The following is a 21,852-nucleotide window of genomic DNA, read 5'->3' as shown; positions in this document are numbered from 1 at the left end:
TGTCTATTCAGATTCTCTGATTCTTCCTGGTTTAGTTTTGGAAGATAGTATGTTTCCAGGATTTTATCCAATTTGTCCAGGTTGTCCAATTTGTTGGCATATAGTTGTTCGTATTTTCTCACAATCCTTTGTATTTTTTGGTGTCAGTTGTTACTTCCTCTCTTTCATTTCTGATTTTATTTGGGTACTCTCTCTTTTTTTCTTGATGAGTCCAGTTAAAGGTTTGTCAATCTTGTTTATCTTTTAAAGAACCAGCTCTTGGGTTCATTAATCTTTTGTATTATTTTTTTAGACTCTATTTTGTTTATTTCTGCTCTTATCTTTATTATTTCCTTCCTCCTACACACTTTGGACTTTGTTGTTCTTTTTCAAGTTCCTTTAAGTGTAAAGTTAGATTATTTATTTGAGCTTTTCTTGTTTCTTGAAATAGACTTGTATGCTGTGAATTTCCCTTGTAAGGCTGCTTTCCCGTGTCCCACAGATTTTGAGTTGCTGTGTTCTCATTTTCCTATGTTTCAAGGTATCTTTTGATTTTTTTGAACTCATTGTTAACCCATTCATTGTACAGTAACATGTTATTTAGCTTCATGTCTTTGTGTATTTTTCAATTTTCTTCTTGTGTTGATTTCTGGTTTCATAGCATTATGTTCGGAAAAGATGCTTGCTATGATCTCAGTCTTCTTAAACTTATTGAGACTTGTTCTGCATCCTACCATGTGGTCTATCCTAGAAAATGTTCCATGTGCACTTGAAAAGTATGTATGTTCTGCTGCTATGGGATGAAATGCTTTGAAGATATCAATTAAATCAATTTGATCCACTGTGTCATTTAAGGCCACTGTCTCCTTGTTGATTTTCTATCTGGAAGATCTATCTATTTAAGTCAATAAGATGTTAAAATCTGCAACTATGACTGTATTTCTGTTAATCCCTTTATGTTCATCTAGATTTGCTTTACATGTTTAGGTGCTCCTATGTTGGGTACATAATGGTTTACTAGGGTTATATCCTCTTGTTGGATTGTTCTCTTTATCATTGTGTAGTGTCCTTTTTGTCTCTTACTCTAACCTTGGTTTTAAAGTCTATTTTGTCAGATACAAGTATTGCTACCTTAGCTTTTTCTCCCCTTTCCATTTGCGTGAAGTATCTTTTTTCACCCCTTTACTCATAGTCTGTGTGTATCTTTCATCCTGAGGTGCTTCTCTTGAAGACAACATATATATGGGTCTTGTTTTCTTATCCATTCAGCTTTTGATTGGAGCATTTAAGCCATTTACATTTAAAGTGATTATTGCTATATATATATATATATTTTTTTTATTGGCATTTTATTTCTTAACTGTGTCCTTCTGTTCTCTTCTTTTTCTTCTTCCTTACCTTCTTCTGTTTCTCCTTCTCCTTCCCTTACCCCCCTCCTCCTCTCCTTCCTCCTCCAAGCAAGCCCTTTAACATTTGTTGGAATACTGGTTTGGTGGTAACAAGCTCTTTAGCTTTTCCTTGTCTGGTAAACTCTTTATTTCTCTTTCAATTTTAAATGATAGCCTTGCTGGGTAAAGTAGACTTGCTTGTAGGTCCTTGCTTTTCTTCATCACTTTGAATATTTCATGGAAATCCCTTCTGGCCTGAAATGTTTTTGTTGAGAAATCAGATGACAGTTTTACGGGAGCTGCCTTTAGGTAACTAACTGCTTTTTTCTTGCAGCTCTTAGATTCTGTCTTTGTCTTTAAGCTTTGCCATTTTAGTTATGGTGTGTCTTGGTGTGGGCCTCTTTGGGTCCATCTTGTTTGGGACTCTCTGCACTTTCTGGGCTTGTGTGTATTTTTTCTTTACCAGGTTAGAGATGTTTTCAGTCATTTTTTTCTTCAAATATGTTCTCAAACCCTTGCTATCTGTCTTCTTTAATGGTATCTCTATGATACAAATGTTGTTACATTTCATGCTTCCCAAAGGTCTCTTAAACTTTCTTCATTTCTTAAAATTCTTTTTTCTTTTTGCTCCTCTGCTTGGGTGTTTTTTTCTACATTGTCTTCCAAATCTCTGATTTGATCCTCTGCTTCATCTAACTTATTGTTTATTCCTTAGAGTGTATTATTTATTTCACCTATTGCATTATTTTTTTCTGTCTGGTCCTTTTTTATGATTTCTGTATTTTTTTATGCTGCTGACCATCCTTTGGTTCACAGACCAGCTCTCAATCACTGAGCCAGTCATCTTTATAACCATTACTTTGCTCTTTATTTCTCTACTATAAGTTACTACTTTTCCTTTTATTTTCTTTTTATAATTAGTCAGTAATATGTGGGAAAATTCTTGAGGATGCAATTGTTCTTAAATTACTTTCCCCTTCTAGTTTTAGAATTCTTTGATGATTCTTACTTGACTCAATTATCATAATTTTTAAATGATCTGAATTAATTGTTTAATTTACCTTAAGTGATCTGTTTTCTCTCTGGAATCTTCTAGATTCTTTGTTCTAGAATTTGATGATACTGGTGTAGTTTTATTTATACATACTCCTCAGTACTCAATAGATTCTTTTATTATAAAAATTCTTTTACTTTGGAAAAATTATTGTTTTATTCCTTCTTTGTTCTCTTTCTGGAATCCTTATTAGTCAGATATTATACCTTCTGTATCATTCTTCTTTTTGTTTTTGTTAAAATTATCTGCACTATAGTCTGTTCTGTAATCTTTTCTTTGCTATACTATCTGGAACGTAACAATCTGATCTATTGAATTTTAATTTTTATGATTAAATTTTAACTTTCCTGAAGGTATTTACTGTTTTGATTATGACTTTAAAAAATAATATTCTGTTTGATCATATATCATATATGTGAAGTCTTCCTTTTTCCACCAAGGGGCATAACAAAATGTCTGGATGCTAGACTTCTGGCCAAGATGGAGGTGTAGGTAGATACACTTTGCCTCCTCACAAAACCAAAAGGAGGACAACAAATTTAAAAACAAAAAATAACCAGAACTGCCAGAAAATCGAACTGTATGGAAGTCCAACAACCAAGGAGTTAAAGAAGAAACATTCATTCAGACTGGTAGGAGGGGTGGAGATCAGCAGCTGGTGGGGAGAGGATGCATGGCAAGGCAACAGCTTCAGAACTGGGCGGGTGAGGTGGCAGCTGGTGTACTGGGAGGAACAACTGGAGATCGAGACAGGCTGTGCAACCCAGGGTTCCAGCACAGGGAAATAAAGCCTCAAAACCTCTGGCTGTTAAAACCTGTGGGAGTTGCAGCGGTGGGAGAAACTCCCAGCCCCACAGGAGAGTTCATTGGAGAGACCCACAGAATGTACACAAACACACCCACCTGGAAACCAGCACCAGAAAGGCCCAATTTGCTTGTGAGTAGCTGGGGAAGTGACTGAAATCCTACAGAGAGATGAGCAAGTGGCATTGTTCCCTCTCGGACCAGTGGGAATGTTTAAGGCTCTGCCTCTTACAACATAACAGGGATGCCAAAACAAAAAAATATGGCCCAAATGAAAGAACAGATCAAAGCTCCAAAAATAGAATTAAGCAATGATGAGATAGCCAACTTATCAGATAAAGAATTCAAAACACTGGTAATCAAGATGCTCACAGAAATGGCTGACTATGATTACAACATAGAGGAAAAAGTGAAGGCTAGGCAAAGTGAAATAAGGGAAAATATACAGGAAACCAACAGTTATGGGAAGGAAGCTGGGACTCAAATCAATGATTTGGAGCAGAAGGAAGAAACAAGAATTCAAAAAAATGAAGAGAGGCTTACAAACCTCCAGGACAACTTTAAATGGTCCAACATCCAAATCATAGGGGTGCCACAAGGAGAAGAGGAAGAGCAAGGAATTGAAAACTTATTTGAAAAAATAATGAAGGAGAACTTCCCCAATCTGGCAAAGGAAATAGACTTCCAGGAAGCTCAGAGAGTCCCAAAGAAGTTGGACCCAAGGAAGCACACATCAAGGCACATCACAATTACATTACCAAAGATTAAAGAGAAGGAGAGAATCTTCAAAGCAGCAAGAGAAAAGGAGACAGTTACCTACAAGGGAGTTCCCATAAGACTGTCAGCTGATTTCTCAAAAGAGACCTTACAGGTAAGAAGGGACTGGAGAGAAGTATTCCAAGTCATGAAAGGCAAGGACCTATACCCAAGATCACTCTGTCTAGCAAAGCTATCATTTAGAATGGAAGGGCAGATAGAGTGCTTCCCAGCTAAGGTCAAGTTAAAGGAGTTCATCATCACCAAGCCCTTAATATATGAAATGTTAAAGAGACTTAGTTAAGAAAAAGAAGATGATCAACAACATGAACAGTAAAATGACAACAAACTCACAACTATCAACAACTGAACCCTTCCAAAAAATCAAAACCAAAAACAAACTAAGCAGACAACTAGAACAGGACCAGAATAATAGAAATGGAGATCTCATGGAGGGTTATCAGTGGGGAAAGGAAAGGAGAGAATGAGGGGAAAAGGTACAGGGAATAAAAAGCATAATTGGTAGGCACAAAATAGACAGGGGGAGGTTAAGAATAGTATAGGAAATGTAGAAGCCAAAGAGCTTACATGCATGACCCATGGACATGAACTAAGGAGGGGAATGCAGGTGGGAGGGCAAGTGCATGGTGGAGGGGAATAAAGAGGAGAAAAAAAAATGGGACAACTGTAATAACATAATCAATAAAATATATTTTAAAAAATTAAAGAATCTCTGGATGCTTTTTTGTTGTCACTTTCTTGCATCTGGGCTGGGTTTTTTCCCCTTTTATACCCCCAACTGCTTTTTTGTTTGTTTTTTAAGCATTAGATGTTAGAGACTCCTCAAATGTTTGGTGACAGACTATCTACTTATATTTCAGAGTAAGGTGCTAAAAAAGCTGAGTGGGTGGATTCACTATAGGGTGATTCAATGGCTAGGATATCATTAGCATTAGATACTAGTAAGTAATTGTTCCAAGGCCATTCAGTGTTTTTGTTTTTTGTTTTTTGTTTTTTAATTTTTTTAGGACCCTCTAGTATTCTGTTTGTGACACATGTATATGATCCACAAAAATTCTAGAATGTAGGAAGGATCCTGACTTCTCACTGCTCAGGTTGTAGGTTTTTACAATGTACTTCTGTACTACACTCTGCTGTACATTTTGTGTCTAAGCATAGAGCCTTTCTGATTTTATTTTGTTCAGATAGATTAGTGGTTTGAGTATGCTGGATTGAGAAGAGGACCTGTTGTTTCAGTCATTTTGTATACAGACTTTTGATTAATTCCTCTATTTTTATCTCTGCCTCTTATCCCCACAACTAGGGTACCTGATTTGTCCATATTTTGAGCCTCCCAGGAGTTCACTGAGGTAAATCCACATGGTTCTTTTTGGGAGGCATCTTATAGCATCCTCTTCTTTTCTGCTATCATATCTCTTCCATCTTCCAAAAATTTGTTGATATCATTTGCCAGCTGGTGTTCTCTGTTGTCCTCTTCTTTGTAAATTTATTTATCTTTTTCAATAATATATTTAATGTCATTGTTCAGTGGGACTTTGGAGGGAGAGGAATTAAATTTCTATGATAAATGTGACATCTGGTCCTATTTATTTTAATGTATTTATTCTTCTTGATGAACATATAATCAGTTTTCCATGTTATCCTCACTCACCTATCCATCCACTCACCTAGCCATCTAATTTATTGGAGTTGTATTAAATCTGTGGGCTAATTTGTGTGAAACTGATATCTTTACAATAGTGACTTTTGCATTCCTGAAATTCTTAATTTATTCAAATATTCTTTGATATAGTTCAGTTAATTACTATAAGATTCTTAATATAGAGCTTGTATGTTTTCTGTAATCTTATTAATAGATATGCCATCATTTTGATTGGTCTAGGGAGTAGACTCCTATTTCAACCTTCCATTACATTTTTCTAATTGATTATATCAAGTATTTTTGTATTTATGTAGTATCAGATAACTTCAATGAACACTTGTGTGTTCTGAGAAAGAATTGATCCTTTTATATGAGTGTGTGTAAACATTTTAATTTTTGTATCATATTTTAAAATTTGTATCATATAGCAAAATATGAGATCAAAGCTGGCTTACTGAGCTTGGTAAATTTTGTTAATATTATATTTTATTTTCTTGTGGGAACTAATCTGGAATTTTTTTCTTTTTTTATGCAAATAAACATTATATGTAGGTAGTTCCTCTTGTTGGAGATCTATTTATACACTTTCACTTGAGAAGTATTCCATGATCAAATACATTTGAAAATGCTGTCTTCAAAGACTGCCAGGCACTTAGCAGTAGCTCAACAAGAACTTGGAAAATGAAAGTGTATTCAGTCTTCCTAACCATCTTTTTTCTTTCAGTCTTGTCCTCTGAACTCAGACAGACATGAAACATTTTCTAAAAACTCCAAGATTCCTAGCATCCCTAGACATCCATGTTAGTGTGTAACAAATCTCAATGTCAGGAAATTTCCTTACCCGGAGGCTATTTTGTTGTAGTTTAAGTCATTTCCTTTTATTCTTTCTTCAGTGGTGTTAGAGAGCAGGTTACTACTATTCCTTGCATATAAATCTTGGAGAAATGTCACATGTGCTTTAGAAATTCTTTTTGCCTTCCACCACCATGAGTCTATAAAATGAGGATAATTCTGCCACTCATGGGGGGAAAAGTGTGGATTTATTTATAGCAGAATATGTAGAAAATATGTCCCATGGTTTTAAAGAAAGGTGATACTTAAATATAAAGATGTTTATCTCACTCTCCTCTCTTTTTACCAGAGGTTTCCAAACTTGACTAATCTTTAAAAACACCTGGGGAACTTAATAGACATTAAAAAAATTTAGCCCTTTACCCCTGCAAATATATTAACTTTGAATACCAGATCGGTGGTTTTTGGAGACTTAAAAAAATAATTTGTCACTTTGGAAGATTATAGAATCTCTTTATTTCTAGTGTTATTATGCTTTGGTTTTGATTGTTTTTCATATGTTACACTAGGCAGTAGGGGAACTCTTTTATAAAGTTGGTGATTTATGTCCTTTGATTCTGGGAAAATGTTTCCTTTAATTATTTCCACGTTTCTATTTTCTTTGTTTTCTTCTCCTGGAATTCCATTTAGCTGGGAATTTGAACTTCTGGATTAAAGCTCTATTTTTCTTATTACTCATCATATAGTAACTACCTTTGAGTTTTTGTTAACTTTTCTTAACTTTACCTTTTAGTGCTCCTATTGAATTTTTATTTTGATGGTCATGCTTTGATCATGTATATAATTTCCTGCAGCTATTTTCTTATGTGGTGGTTTAAAGTATGTCTATAAATTTTTTGATGCCCCCATCAAAATATGTATCCTTAACAACCTCTCTTTGCTTACGGGCTGGATTTAGTGACTTGCTTATAATGAATTTAAAAAAATGCATGTGATAGTATGTAAATTTTGGATACCAGGTCATAAATGACACTGTGGGTTTTTTATTTCTCTTTCTCTGGGTTATTTATTCTAGGGGTAGCCAGTTGCCATGTTGTAAGAGCATTTAACGGTGTTATGAATAGTTCTATGTGGTGAAAACTGAGGTCACCTGCCAACAGCTGTGTAATAAGTCATCTTAAAGAGGATCCTCCAGTCCTTGTCAAGTCTTCAGAAAACTGCATCCCAGCTGACAGCTTGACAGAAATCTCATGAGGTCCCTTGAGACAGAACCATCCAGCTAAGTTACTCCCAGATTCTTGACCCACAGAAACTGTGATATAGTAAATATTTCTTGTAAGTTGCTAAGTTTTGGGGTAATTTGTCATGCAGCAATAGATAACTAACATATCTCATGCTGAATGTTCCTTTTTTTTTAGCATCCTGTTCTTGTTTCATAGATGTTCTAATTTCTGTATTTTCACAGGGCATTAATAATCTTCATTTGTTTATTTTCCTCACTGCTTTGTCTTTGATTCCTCTGAGTTTCTTCTTCTCTCTCTCCCTCTTCTTCCCTCCCTCTCTCCTTCTTTTTTCTTTTTTTCTTTGCTCTTTTCCTTACTTTTCCCTTCCTCCCCTCTCCCTTCTTCCCTCCCTTCCTCCCCTTTCTTTCTCCCTCCCTCCCTCCCTCCCTCCCTTCCTTCCTTCCTTCTTGACAAAAAGCCAAAGACATGGAAGGGGATACAGATTCTGGAATGAGACAGTGGGAGGGGAGGCAAACAAATGGCAAATGTCTGCTACAGGAATCAAGGAAAGTGAAGTAGGGGAAAAAGAGTAAGTATAAGAGGAAGATATCTGGGAATATATTCTAGAGGTGTTTTATTTGTTTTGATCACAACTTGATCAACTATCATCAGCACTCAAATTCCTTAATCTATACCATCTTTGGCAAGGATTTCTAATATAGCATAAGTTAGAAGTACTCAGTGGTGATTCTACACTGTTTTCTTGAATTTTCCTTTTTCTTAAGCTATATGATAGGTAAACCAAGAACTTGTAAGGCTGCATTAAATTAATAAAGCCTACATATTATTGTAAATAGAACAAGTATATTGAGTGTTGATTAGTCTGACAGTTTTTTAATAAAGCTAATGTCAATGGGATCCTTGTAGACCCCATAAACTACTGTCTGTGACTTTGAGTAAGTTTCTCAGATTTTAAGAACCTGTTTTGTAAAATGTGAATATTAATAGTATCTACCCTAGGATTGTTTTAAAAATGTAATAAGTTGCTTAAAATAGTGCCTGGCACAGTGTTCCCCATCTGTTTTTCTCTTCTTGTCCTTTTATTTCCCCTTTTCTTGTCTTTTCTTCTTCTTCTCTTTTTTCTGCTTCTCCTCCTTCACCTCATATTTTTCCTTAGTATTAGTATTATATAACAATGTATTAGATGAACCTTGAATACATCTTGTAGGAACTTCTGGCTTATTGGCTGCTTTCACAAGTCTTACCCAACTGTCACTGGAGCCAAGAGAGCTGTAATATAAGTTATATATGAATGTTCTTTATGTTACCCATTGTTATGAACCAAATGGTTGTGTCCTCCCAAAATTCATATGTGATGATATTAGGAGGTGGGGTTTGCGAGGTAATTAGGTTTAGATGAGGTCATGTGGGTGGGGTCCTCATGATGGGAATTGTGCCTTTATAAGAAGAGACCAGAAAGCTTCATCCTCTCTCTCTCAGCCACGTGAGGGCACACAAAGGCCGTCTGCCAACCAGGAAGAGGGCCCTCCCTAGACTCTAAATCTGCTGGCACCTTGATCTTGGATTTCCCAGCCTCCAGAGCTGTGAGAAGTAAATTTCTGTGGTTTAAACCACCCAGTATAAGGTATTTTGTTATAGCAACCCAAACTAAGATACCCCTTAATGTTAACTGATGGCATAAAAACAAAATATCATGAGTGAAAGTACTAATATTAGAAATCTATACAACCAGTCAAAATGTACTAGAATAATACAGGATAATCTGTAGGGAAAGTAGAGTGATGCTTCTCAAAACATGTACCCAAACAAATATAACATATTATATTGAAGATAAATATTGCTCTAGCTTTTCCATTTATATTTGTTTACTATTGTTTACATAGAGCATATTTGTGAAGTCATGTATTTGCAAAGCACTAATAAAAACATTTTCAACAAGATGTGTGAATTTTTAGTGAACAGAATAGCAATTGACCAAATTAATAAATGGAGTGAAGTCTAGCACACATAAAGCTGTGGGGGCGCTCATCTCCTTACTTTGTTAGCTAATGCTGCATTCTTTACTGAGGACATTTTATCGGGAAAAAGTTGCCTCTTTAATTCGTATGTTTAACAGGATGGTAAATATGATAAACTGTGAATGCTTTTTTTTACTGAAAATAATAGCATTGTTTCAATGAAAAATAAATTGTGAGGGTATGTGAAGAACTCAGGGATCATGAATCATTTGACTTTTAAATTTACATGTGATAAAAAATTATAGCTTTATTGGTAAAATCACACTTTCTTCACTGAAATGTCTTGAAAAGTAATCCCCAAATTGTAAAATGTACTGACCCTGGGTTAATGACTCTTAGTCATTCTTATTTCACTAGCAAGTTGTTCTCACAGAATGTCTGACATTAGCTTTAAATATCTGGTTGCACCCTATGATCTCTAGCTGCATTCTGACTGTCTCCTCTTGATGATTTCTCATCATAGCTTGTAATGTAGTGAAAACAAACCAACAAACACACAAAAAAACTTTTTATCTCTACCACATATTTATGGATTTCTTGCATCTCCAAAATATTGAGCTTTATAGGTATTCCTTGACTTGACCCTTCCCTGTTATCCTCCTCACCCCTCCCCTCTGGTTACTGTCAGTTTGTTCTTTATGTCCATGTCTCTGGTTATATTTTGCTCGTTTGTTTGTTTTGTTGCTTAGCTTCCACTTATAGGTGAGATCATATGGTATTTGTCTTTCACCTCCTGGCTTGTTTCACTTAGCATAATGCTCTTCAGTTCCATCCATGCTGTCGTGAAGACTAAGAGTTCCTTCTTTCTTTCTGCTGCGTAGAATTCCATCATGTGAATGTCCCACAGTTTTTGATCCACTAATTGACTGATGGGCACTTAGACTGTTTCCATCACTTGGCTATTGTAAATAATGCTATGAACATTGGGGTGCATAGGTTCTTTTAATTTGGTGTTTCAGGATTCTTGGGGTATAATCCAGCAGTGGAATTGCTGGGTCAAAGGGCAGTTCCATTTTTAGTTTTTTGAGGAAATTCTATACTGTTTTCCACAGTGGTCGCACCAGTCTGTTGGTGGGAATGCAGTTTGGTGCAGCCACTGTGGAAAACAGGATGGAATTTCCTCAAAAAACCACAAATGAACTGCCATTTACAATTTTTACACATAAAGTATGTATAAATAAACAGTTGGAGAATCTATTCAGAAAAATTTTGTTTTCTACCCAGGCATGAGGGATTACTCTCCCCAAATGGCCTGTGTACACTAGCTGTGTGTGTATGGTCGCTAAATAAATCACCTTATTTATGAATTCACTTCTGGAAAAGTGAGTCTGGTTTGTTGGCAGTGGTTCTGGATGGTGTGTTTCAGCCAAAAAAACAGCCTTAATTTCCTACAGTAGTTTGCCTACTAGGGCACATCTTACTATACTTAGGTCTCCTTGACATTTTAACTAGTGATTAAAAAATAAGCACACAATGATGTAAATATATTTAATGACACTGAACAATACACTTAAAATGATGAAAATGGTCAATTTGTATGTATTTTACCATAACCAACCCCCAAGCAAATTTTCCTATGGGAGAATTCGCAAATTAATAGACTTTTAGAGCTGGAATTTCCTCAGCTTATCTCGCAGTTTCAACCCTAAAGTTGTCAAAGTTGACTATGAGAGGATGTGACATTCTAGCGTTAGCCAATCTCTTCCTGGTCTTTCCTGTCTTGCAGACTAGGCTCCAGAGGTCAGGAGAAAGCCTTCCTTTTTCTTGTCCATGTTAGTGTAGCGAGCCAAGGCAAGTGTGTGCGTGTGTGTGTGTGTGTGTTGTGAGCTTTTGTGTGATTGGAGACCACAGAATAGACAGTCAAGCTCTTCTTCCTCCATCCTGGGGAGAGGTGCAATTTAAAGGTTCTGTTCCTGCAGTTTAAAGAGTCCTGAACGTTTGGCACCTCCACTCAGCCTCCTTAGCCGGCAGCCAACAGACTGAGGACGCAGCCGGAATGAAAGAGCTTCAGATCTCAATGATAGCAGATTAAAGTTCCAAAAGCTCTGTCCAGGCTTCTGCTCTGAATCAACTTTACAGGGTATACGATGAACTTATCTCAGGGCTTGTCCGCTGGGATGGACGCTGGTGCATCTTTTGACGCCTGCCTTTGTTCCCATTCTGGCCCAGCGCCCCTGAGCTCGCGGAGTGCGCACCTGTGCAAGGAGCACCCGGCGCGCCCGGGTAGCACGAGACGCCGACGCGCCGCGGTGCCTATTCCTCCAGGCACATGCGCAGTGGCGACCCCGGGCCGGCGCCTTCAGTCTCCTCCTTCGCCGCCTCCCGGTTCCGCAGTCACTTCCTGCAGCTGTTTCCCTGTGGGTCTGGCTGCACTGACTTTGGAGTCAGCCTTCAGCTGTGGAGGGGGCTCGGCGGGGACCAGCTGAGAAAGTTGCGCCGAGGGAGGCGGGGTAGAGCCGGGCCGAGCGGGGCGCGCGGGGAAGACGGCAAACGCGGCGCCCAGACTCCCGGCGCGTCCCGGCGGTTCCGGTAAGTGCGGGCGACCCGAGCCTCGGGGCGTTGAGGACGAGCCCAGGAGCCGCGGGTACTAGCGGTCCGTCTGGCTGCAGCCTTTCCACCTGTTCTCCACGTGACAGGCTTGCGCTGCTCTTATTTATCTGTTTGTTTTTAAGCCTTTCACGTGCTCTATTTGGATATCTGGGCGTGCAGCTGCCTTGGCTCTGGCGCCGGCCCCCACCTCCTGGGAGACCGGGGATTCCATTTTTCGTGATGGCATCCTTAAGGGATTGAGGTGCGTGTGTGCGTGGTCGCGTGTATGCAGGCATGCACGTTTTAGGAACGTAAGGTAATTCGTGGGTGATGCTGAAGTATATGTAGCTTTGATTCAAATATGTAAATGGTGCCCTAGGATTAGGCACCGTCACAGCTGAGACTGGAAAACGTTTGCCAGTTCACCAAGGCCTCTTCTCCAGATTCCTGCGTTCTTTTGAGTCTTCCTTATATGATGTATCTTGCCTCAGTTGATTATTTTTCTGTTTTTCTCGCAGTCCTTCTGGCTGTGTTCTGATGACCTCTGAATAACGCTCACTGCCTTTCATTTGTAGATTTTCCAATTTCAGACTTGGCTACTTTGCTGAAGTGCCAGTAACCTGCTCCCTTATACTGTTCCCTTTCTTCTGTAGCTTTCTCCAAATGAGAAAGTGATTAGCTTTAAAACAGTATGTGAAAAGTAGGCCCCAGTCCAATCATGAAAACTACGCTATGAACATTCCCTTTCTTTAAACAGGGTACACAGTGAAGCTTTGATTTTCTTTATTGCCCCCTCAACCCCTTCCAAACCGGAACATTAACCACCAAAAATCTTTCATTTATGCTACTTTAAACATCAAATTGAATGGCTTTTATGATTTGAGGAATATCTTATTTACATCAGCCCTCAAATTAGTTTCTTTTAATCTAATGCAGTAGTTGAACGGATGTGAATCACATACACTTTGGTCTTTCCATATACCATCATTCATGCTTTCACTTAAGACTTGCCTTTATTTCTTCAGATTTATATTTTATGCTAATTTTTATTTGCAAATGTAGTAATACTTGCTGTAACTGTCATACATTGTTTTTGGAACTCGACATTTTGATTGTTGAATATTACAAACAATAATATTGGAATATCTAGCTGGTCTTTAAAACTTGTAAAGATAAAATGCCATAATAGGCAAGTCTGTACTTGGTGAGCATTTTCCCTTTAATTCAGGAGATCTTATCACCTTTGGAAGGGGGCCTCTTGTACCTCTGTGCTTTGAGAAGGGCCTTTGATGGGAGTCTGTAGGCAACACTAGGGGAGACACATGCTGCAGTTCCCTCAAGTGAGAGTGAGCATCCATAAAACAAGTCCAGATGTGTCTAAACAATTGGAAGTATTTGATTTTCAGTTTATAGGGATGATTTTTTTATCCAGGTGTTTTGACACCCTCCTCCACCGTTTCTATTCTGAACTGGTGGCTTGTTTATGATGATTTGGTATTAATGTGTCTCTGTACAGGTAGTATGCATAGTCTTTTAATACCACGAATTATAATTAGGTAGTTAACATTTTTGAAAAAGTGGTCTTTGTCTTCTTAGTTTTCCTTTTAAAAATGCCCATGTATCTGTTTCTGCTTTCTGAATGCCTTTGCTTGATTTAATTGAGAGGAATAATGTGATTATAGAGAACCTGACTTTTTAAGTGTTCTAAATCTGTATTGCTTTTCTTTATGTTGCCAAAGATATGGACATCATATTTCTGTCTAAGAATAAAATACTATTATTGTTTTTATGGATGTCATGGTTAATGAGAAACAAGTGTTGTTGAATACTATGACTAATTATGTACTTTGCTTGTAGCACATTATTTCCCCATTGCACTGATATTCTTTGCTGCCCCAAGACGCTGAATTTTAATATAAAGGTTGTTACTTGATTATGATTTCCATGTATGTATACTTAATAAATTGGTAAAAGAGACTTCTGATTTATCAAAATGTACTTGTTTAATTTTATTAAATTATTGTCATAAAATGTACCCCTTTCTATTGCAGATGGCAAACTTCAGCAACTTAAAATAACCATATTCTATTGACCAAGAAAAGAGGTTTTAATAATATGGAGAGAGTGGTAGGAATAGTGGATTTTGAAGTAAAGATTTTAATTTGTGTTAGAATCATGGGAACTCAAGTGTACACTGTCGTTTATTTTAAGATACTCGGGGTTAGAAGATGCCATCTGAGTGGGAGGCAAGAGAAATCATGGATAAAATTGAAGAGGGATTGGAACATATTGCGCCTTTTCCGAGGGAAACAGAATAGAAACTATCAGTTATTTAATAAGAAGGGGAAAAGAAATAGCTGAAAGGCTGGGGAAGTGGCTTCATATTGGGGCTTGTGGTAGTGTGATCCATGACCTCATTGGACATTTACTTGATACATTATTTTGTTCAGGTAATTCAGGTAATTCTCTCCCTGTAGAGGGAGAGAAAATACTCTCATTTTATAGGGGACTCATGAATGTAGTCTAGGGCTATGTGAGGTGAAGTCCTAAACCCAAGGGCTTACAGGGAGCAGGCAAGTAAATACACGCAGCAGGCTGAGTGGGGACTGAGGTGGCCTGGAGAAGGCAGGCTTTGCTGTTGGGGACAGTGCCCTTTAGCACTAACAGCTATTATTGCCCATCTAGGGCTGTGTGCCAAATGTTGCCAATTTGTCTTTTTTATCAAGAGAAGCCATGAGTCTCTTTATTTTTAAATGCAAAATGAAAGCAAAACAAAACGCTATATTCCAAACAGAACATAGCAATGGCTGCATGGCCTACAGGCTGTCTGCAGCCCCTGCTGAGAGGAGTCATTGGCTCAGCTCTTTAAGTATTAGTAGTTGATCAGAAGATATACTTTTTCCCCCCAGAAAATACACTTTTATTTATTTTTGTCACATGGTAACTCTGAGTTATTCTTAGACTTCCTTGATATTTAGCTAGTTCTAGAAGTGTCTTCAGGATTCTGAGAGGTGACACTCTTCATTTCATTCTTTTTTTTCATATAATTTGGATGAAAGACTAGGTTGGATGGAAAGTAGACATTTGCTAAGGTTCTTAGCTGGTAGAATTTTTTGTATGCATGATTATCAAGAGTGTTTAAGTGTAAGTGTGCTTGATGGAAGGGGTCTGGACTAGGTGACCTTTGATGTCCATTTCAGCCATGTGATTTTTAGATTTAATTAGTCACGGATGCAATGCTATTAATGTTCATGGGACAGAGGGACCACAGTTGGAGCTGTGCCAAGCAAAACAAAGCCAAATCGATAAACCTGTTTTCAGTGGAAGAGCATCATGTTGATGTGGATTAACAGATGGGAAGTCTGCTAAGACGAGGCAGAAGTCCCAAAAATGGGTTGAAGAAGTGGAAAAATGGGTGAGGTTGTGTGGTCATTTACATTTCATATTGCTCGGGTCACATTTTTAAGTGAGTTTGTTTTTGCTTTTGATTCAGAATTGAAGACCCAACTTCTCCTCACATGTTGGATTATGCCCAAGGCTTTTCTACCCAATGATCCTCTTGCAACACGCCGGGCTTCCTCTGCCTAAGCGGCCCTCATCCTCTCTTCCTATGTCAGTGGCCGCCAGGTCTACAGGAACCTTGCAGCATTCACCGCAGAAGCCTTTTGGGCAGGAGGCTTCCTTACCTCTGGCAGGGGAAGAAGAATTACCTAAGGGAGGGGAGCAAGACTCTGCCCTGGAGGAGCTGTGTAAGCCCCTATACTGCAAACTCTGCAATGTCACCTTGAACTCAGCACAGCAAGCGCAGGCTCATTATCAGGTAAGGGAAGAAAAGAAAATCAGGCATTTAGTGGGGAACATTTTAAGGCTTTACCCATTTCAGAGTTTTCTCTTCTGATATGCTTGGAATAATCAAGGTGGCTTAGTGAACAACTAAGTACTAGTTTGACTAAAAGCATAATGTTTGTACTTTGAAAGAAAGCATCATTTATTATAAAATGGGATCTTAACCTCCTATACTTAGCTATATGGTGTTTGATAGCTTACCTGTCATTGTAAGCAAATGTATGCCTTCTATGTTGGTGAACAAACCTAACAAACCTGTGATTCCAAGGACAGGTATTTGACACATGATGTAGCAAACTCAGTGTCAGGATTGTTTGGAAGAATTAGTCTTATAAATAATTCTCTTCCCTCAAATACAATTTGCATTCATTCAAGGTAATCTCTGTCTATGAATCTTATGCTTTTAACCTCTGACCCTTCTTATATATCCTATCACTGCTAAAGACAACACAAGTATCTTCTGTAGTGAGAATAAAATGACATTGGAGTATTGAACCTTACCCTTAAAAGAGAACACTGATTTCTTTTAGTACCTCTTTGTGAACTGATAATTGTGTCTAAGATTTAAAGCTTTCTCTCCCATGTAGAATAGCTAGTGGAAAAGACAATTTTAAAGGACAAATAGAAAATTAAATTTTGGCTACAAAGAGAGGGTACAGTATTTCTTTTTATCGTACAAAAAAGATTCTAGATTGTTGTCTAAAATCACATAATTTCCTCTTTTTTTTGGACAAAAGAGACCTGAGAAGCAAGTGAGGCCAAATACCATCAAGTGAAAGGTGTCTTCTGGGTCACCATTGATTTGATTATTTATTCTCTCTATGAATATGTGCAGTAATAAATCAGTATGACAGAATGATGACCTACACAGGTATTGTTTTCTCTCATGCACTACAATTTTTTCCAACTTCAAGTTTTTATTTACTCTATGTGTAAGTCTTTTTTGTTTTGATCCTAAAGGCTGAAGATTGTGTCACTTTGTGATTAAACATCAGTATTTTGATGGTGTGTTGTTTTCTCTGGGATTTAGGGGAAGACATAACATGTTGTTCCCTTGAAATTCCCTTTGTTTGGGTTTGTTTTGCCCTCAGGTGCAAAGAGGTGACTTAATTAGACCCCTCTGATCTTGGCATATGTCATCTTTGGTTTATAAAGGCATCCTCTGGTTCTATTATTACAGTTTTCCCCCTTTTCCCAATCCCTGCTCTCATTCCCTCTGGGTACCACTTTCCACCACACTGGTTTGATACCAAAGGGTCTCCCTTTACCTGTTTTATCATTCAGGTGGGTAAATGATAAAACAGGTCTGTTAGGATGATCCATCTAAAACCCAAAACTTACACTTAGTTTTCTTCCTCATTCATTCTTGTGGAATGTTCAGTTTTATAGTCTAAGACTTAACTTTGAAAAATCCTGTCCCTTTTCAAACTTTTGGTTTTTAGCTGTCCCTAATAAATCATTAAATTGGAGCAAACCCATTTGTGTGTTCTTTAAAGAACAGTTGTCTACTTTTATGAGGTAAAACTCTTGGGCAATGTATAATTTACTATGTATGTGTGGATTATATCTTTACCTCCTGCTTTTCCCCCTTCCTAATATCACTTTGTGTCTCTGTGGAGAGTGATGGATGCTCCTGGTTATGCACATAGAGAATTCAGTTTGAGTAGGGTCATTGGAGTATAAGGCTTAAAGTTGGTAAGAAACAGAATCAGCACTTAGTTTTATTCTACATTTGTGTGTGTGTGCTCTGAACTTTTTAGTTGATGAGATTAGTGAATCTACTTAATTGCAGCTCTATCAGTCATACAGTGAATACATAAATTGGAAAATATAAGAAAAGGGAAATAAAGCTGTGGTAAATTGCTCAGTAATCAGAATTATTAAGTGGAAAAAATTGGAAGAAGGGACAGTCTGTTGTAGAGCACAAGGTAAGGAGCGAAGATCTAGGGTAAACAGCAAAGAAGTGGCAAGTGGGTATCAAGAAAGTAGAACCTAATAGAAAATGTAAAGTTTGTAATACAAGTGTGTTTCGAAGAGTTTAGAAGCAAAGATTTGAATGAAACCCATGTTAATGGTAATTTTTAAAGAGGGAGACAAGGCAAGCAGTTTGCATTAGGAGGGCAGAGAAGAAAGCTAATCTAAGAAGTGAGATCTGGATTTCAATAAGACAGACATGCTCAAAATGAGAGAATGTAGGTCAAGAGAATCAGCATAATAAACAATGGAAGCATGAACCTAACCTAAGTGGGTGAATCAATATAGAAGGAAAGCATAGATATGTTAGCCTGAAAGATGTGTCAGAGGCCGCACAAAGGGTATGTAAACAAGCAATGATTCTAAAAGGTTTCTTTAACATTTCTTATACTACTGGTTTGGTGGTGATGAACTCATTCAGCTTTTTCCTGTCTGGAATCTGTCCTTTGATTCTGTAGCTTTACTGGGAAGAGTAATCTTGGTTATAGATCCTTGCTTCTCATGTCATTCCCTTCGGTACAGCAAAGTTGCTGTTGAGTAATCAGCTGACAGTCTCATGAGAGTGCCCTTATAGGTAACTAACTGCTTTTCTTTTGCAGCTTTCAAGATTCTCTCTTTGTCTTTAACCTTTGGCATTTTAATTATGTTGTGTCTTGGGGTGGGCCTCTTTGAGTTCATCTTGTTTGAGACTCTCTGATTTTCTTGGACTTGTAAGGCTCTTTCCTTCCCAAGGTTAGGGAAGTTTTCAGTCATTATTTCCTCAAGTAGATTTTCAGTCTCTTGCTCTCTCTCTTCTCCTTCTGGTACCCCTGTGATTTGAATGTTGTTATGTTTGATTTTGTGCCAGGGGTCACTTAAACTATTCTCATTTTTAAAATTCTTTTTTCTTTTCTTGTTCTAATTGGGTGTTTTCTACTATGTTACTTCCAAATTGTTGGTTTGATCCTCTGCATCTTCTTATCTGTTGTTGATTCCATCTAATGTATTCTTCATTTCAATTACTGTATTCTTCATTCCCGACAGGTTCTTTTAAGAAGAAAAAATAAAAAATATTAAGTATCACAAAGAAAAAAATTCTCACTGACAAAGGCAAACATGTAATAAAAACACTTGATCAATCAACACTAAAGCTAGTGCAAAGGTTAAAAGGCAAAAAATGTAGGAACATTTGTGTAAGTACAACAGTAAATTCAGGGATACACACAAACAAATACAAAAGAAGTAAAAAAATGACAAAAACGTAAGTGTGGAGGGGGTAAGTAAAAATGGTAGTGATTACAGAATGTGTTCGAACTTAAGCAACCATCGACTTAAAGTAGACTGCTATAAACATAGCTTGGTATACATGAATTGTATGGTGACCAGAAATCAAAAGTGTGCAAGAGATATACAAGAAATAAAGAGGAAGGAATCCAAAGATAATACTATAGAAAGTTATCAACATACCAAAGAGGAGAGTAAGAGAGTAGGGAAGGAACTGTGAAGACCTACAAAAACAATCAAAGCAATAAAATGGTAGTAACTACGTTCCTAACCATAATTTCTTTAAATATAAATGGATTAATTGCTCCAATCAAAAATGAATGGATAAAGATGATGTGATCTATGGAATATTACTCAGCCATGAAAAAGAAGGTTAAATCTTACCGTTTGCGACAGCATGGATGGATGTAGAAGGTGTGTGCTAAGGGAAATAAGTCAGACAGAGGAAGATAAATACTCTATGGTTTCACTTATATGTGGAGTCTAAAAAGTTAAACAAGACAAAAAAGAACATAGATACGGAGAGCAAACTGATGGTTGCAAGATGGGTGGGGATTTGGGGAGCTGGGTGAAAAAGGTGAAGGGATTAAGAAGTACACATTGTCAGTTACAAAATAGGATGTTAAGTGCAGCTTAGGGAATATAACCAGTGATATTGTAATAACTACAAACAATGTCAGGTGGGTGCAAGACATATCCAGAGATCAATTTTATAAGGTATATAAATTTCTAACCACTATGTTGTGCATCTGAAACTAATACAATATCAAATGTCAACTATAATTTAAAACTTAAAAAATAAAAAAGTCAACTAAGAAAAAAAGGCAGTGATTAAAAAAGGGTACTAAAGGCAAGGGTAAGACCAATGAGTAAGGCTCACCAGAACCAGGAATGGGCAGAATGGCAAGGATTGTAGATCAATAAAACAGAGTGGTTGGTAGATGATGAAAGTAAAGTTTTATTTCAATTCTAAAAACCTTTATAAATTTTATTTATTTTATTTAAAAAATATTTTATTTATTTTTAGAGAGAGGGGAAGGGAAGGAGAAAGAGAAGGAGAGAAACATCAATGTGTGGTTGCCTGTCACACAACCAAGGCATGTGCCCTGACTGGGAATGGAACTGGTAACCCTGGTTTGCAGTCCAGCTCTCAGTTTGCTGCGGCACACAAGCCAGGGCTAATTTTTAATTGTGAGTGATACCAAGACTGCAATTCATTATTTCAGTTATATGTGAGATAAAAGGGGTTAGTGGTAGTTTATTTATAAGCTAGAAACACATTCTTGTGAAGTGATAAGTCACTGTGATTACGTTACTCAAAACGTTCTAGTTAATTGATGCCACTGTTGAAATCACAAAGTTTCAAATTGCCCAGGGTATTGTAAACAGTCCTCAATCTGGTTTGAACAGTGTTACACAAAAGTCTGTATCATGTTCTAGTAATCCAGGACACACAATGAAAACTGCTCAATAAATACTTCCCCCTAAGCTCTCTGCCACCTTTCCCTGACATCCTGATGTTCCCAAGCTCGGGCTGCCTTGGCAATGCCCACGTGTGTTTGTTGCTACCACAGATTTAGTTTTATTTCCAGAACTTTTTAAACTGGTCAGTCTGCTTCAAAATACCCTTAACTGTTCTTTTATTTTTAATGAGGTTACCTATTTTTTCAGTCTCAAAATTATGGCTTTAGTTATACCTTAATTTAAAATAAAACCTTTGACCTTGGCTGGTGTTGCTCAGTGGATTGAATGCCAGCCTGCAAACCAAAGGGTCGCTGGTTAGATTCCCAGTCAGGGCACATGCCTGGGTTGTGGGCCAGGTTCCCAGTTGGGGTCATGCAAGAGTCAACCAACTGATGTTTCTCTCCCACATTGAAGATTCTCTCCCTCTCTCTCCCCCTCCCGTCCCCTCTCACTGAAAATAAACAGATAAACAAACAAATCTATCTTAAAAAATAAAGCCTTTGGAGGAGAAAACATGTCTTCATTATATTAAAATCTGCAGGCTTCAGGTTACTTAGGGCAAGTCTTGCATGGAGTAACACAACTCTGTTTCAGCAGCATAAATGCCTAGAGGAAGAACCACTTTAGAATGGAAGGTCATTAACAAATTTTAAAAAGCTAAAATCACGGGTAAATTTTGCTAAGGCACCCACAGTTTAAAAGAAAGTCAACCAGTTTATTTTCTAATTTGCACATTCATTTGAAAAAGTAATAGTTACTCAAAGTACATTTCTAAAATTTGTCATAAACATCAATTTCTTTTCATAATGTTTAGTTGTGAAATGATCTGTCATATTAGATTAATTAGAAAGAGAGACAGAACACAGTTAAAAAAGTAGTTCCAGCATTATGATGCTGAATGTTGTGATCATAATTCAGAGAGTGTGATTAGATGTTATCCCCAAATTTAAAATGCTGATTTTGGCACATACATTTTAACATGGATCACTCAGGTTTGGGTGGCATGATCGGCAACTTGAATCTCAGCTAGTTTTTATGTTTTCAGAATTCTCCCATCTGATTGTTTTCCAAATGATCT

General features: G+C 37.4%; 1 protein-coding gene across 2 annotated transcripts in view; it reads left to right on the top strand.

Moving 5' to 3' along the window:
- The first annotated feature begins 11,992 nt into the window (after nt 1-11,992).
- ZMAT3 (zinc finger matrin-type 3) overlaps nt 11,993-21,852 on the top strand; it is a 31,133-nt gene continuing 21,273 nt past the window's right edge. Inside the window, exons 1-2 of one of the 2 annotated variants that reach the window (XM_024563708.4) lie at nt 11,993-12,227; nt 15,721-16,047. In XM_024563708.4, the coding sequence (XP_024419476.1) occupies nt 15,778-16,047 (270 nt within the window). In that variant the 5' untranslated portion in view covers nt 11,993-12,227; nt 15,721-15,777. Of the gene's footprint in view, nt 12,228-12,282; nt 12,490-15,720; nt 16,048-21,852 lie in introns of those variants that run through there. The other variant, XM_024563717.4, reaches the window with a different exon arrangement.

This window comes from Desmodus rotundus, chromosome 2 (assembly GCF_022682495.2).
Source record: "Desmodus rotundus isolate HL8 chromosome 2, HLdesRot8A.1, whole genome shotgun sequence".
In the NCBI taxonomy this organism is placed as follows: domain Eukaryota; kingdom Metazoa; phylum Chordata; class Mammalia; order Chiroptera; family Phyllostomidae; genus Desmodus; species Desmodus rotundus.
This window is presented reverse-complemented; position numbering and strand designations above follow the sequence as displayed.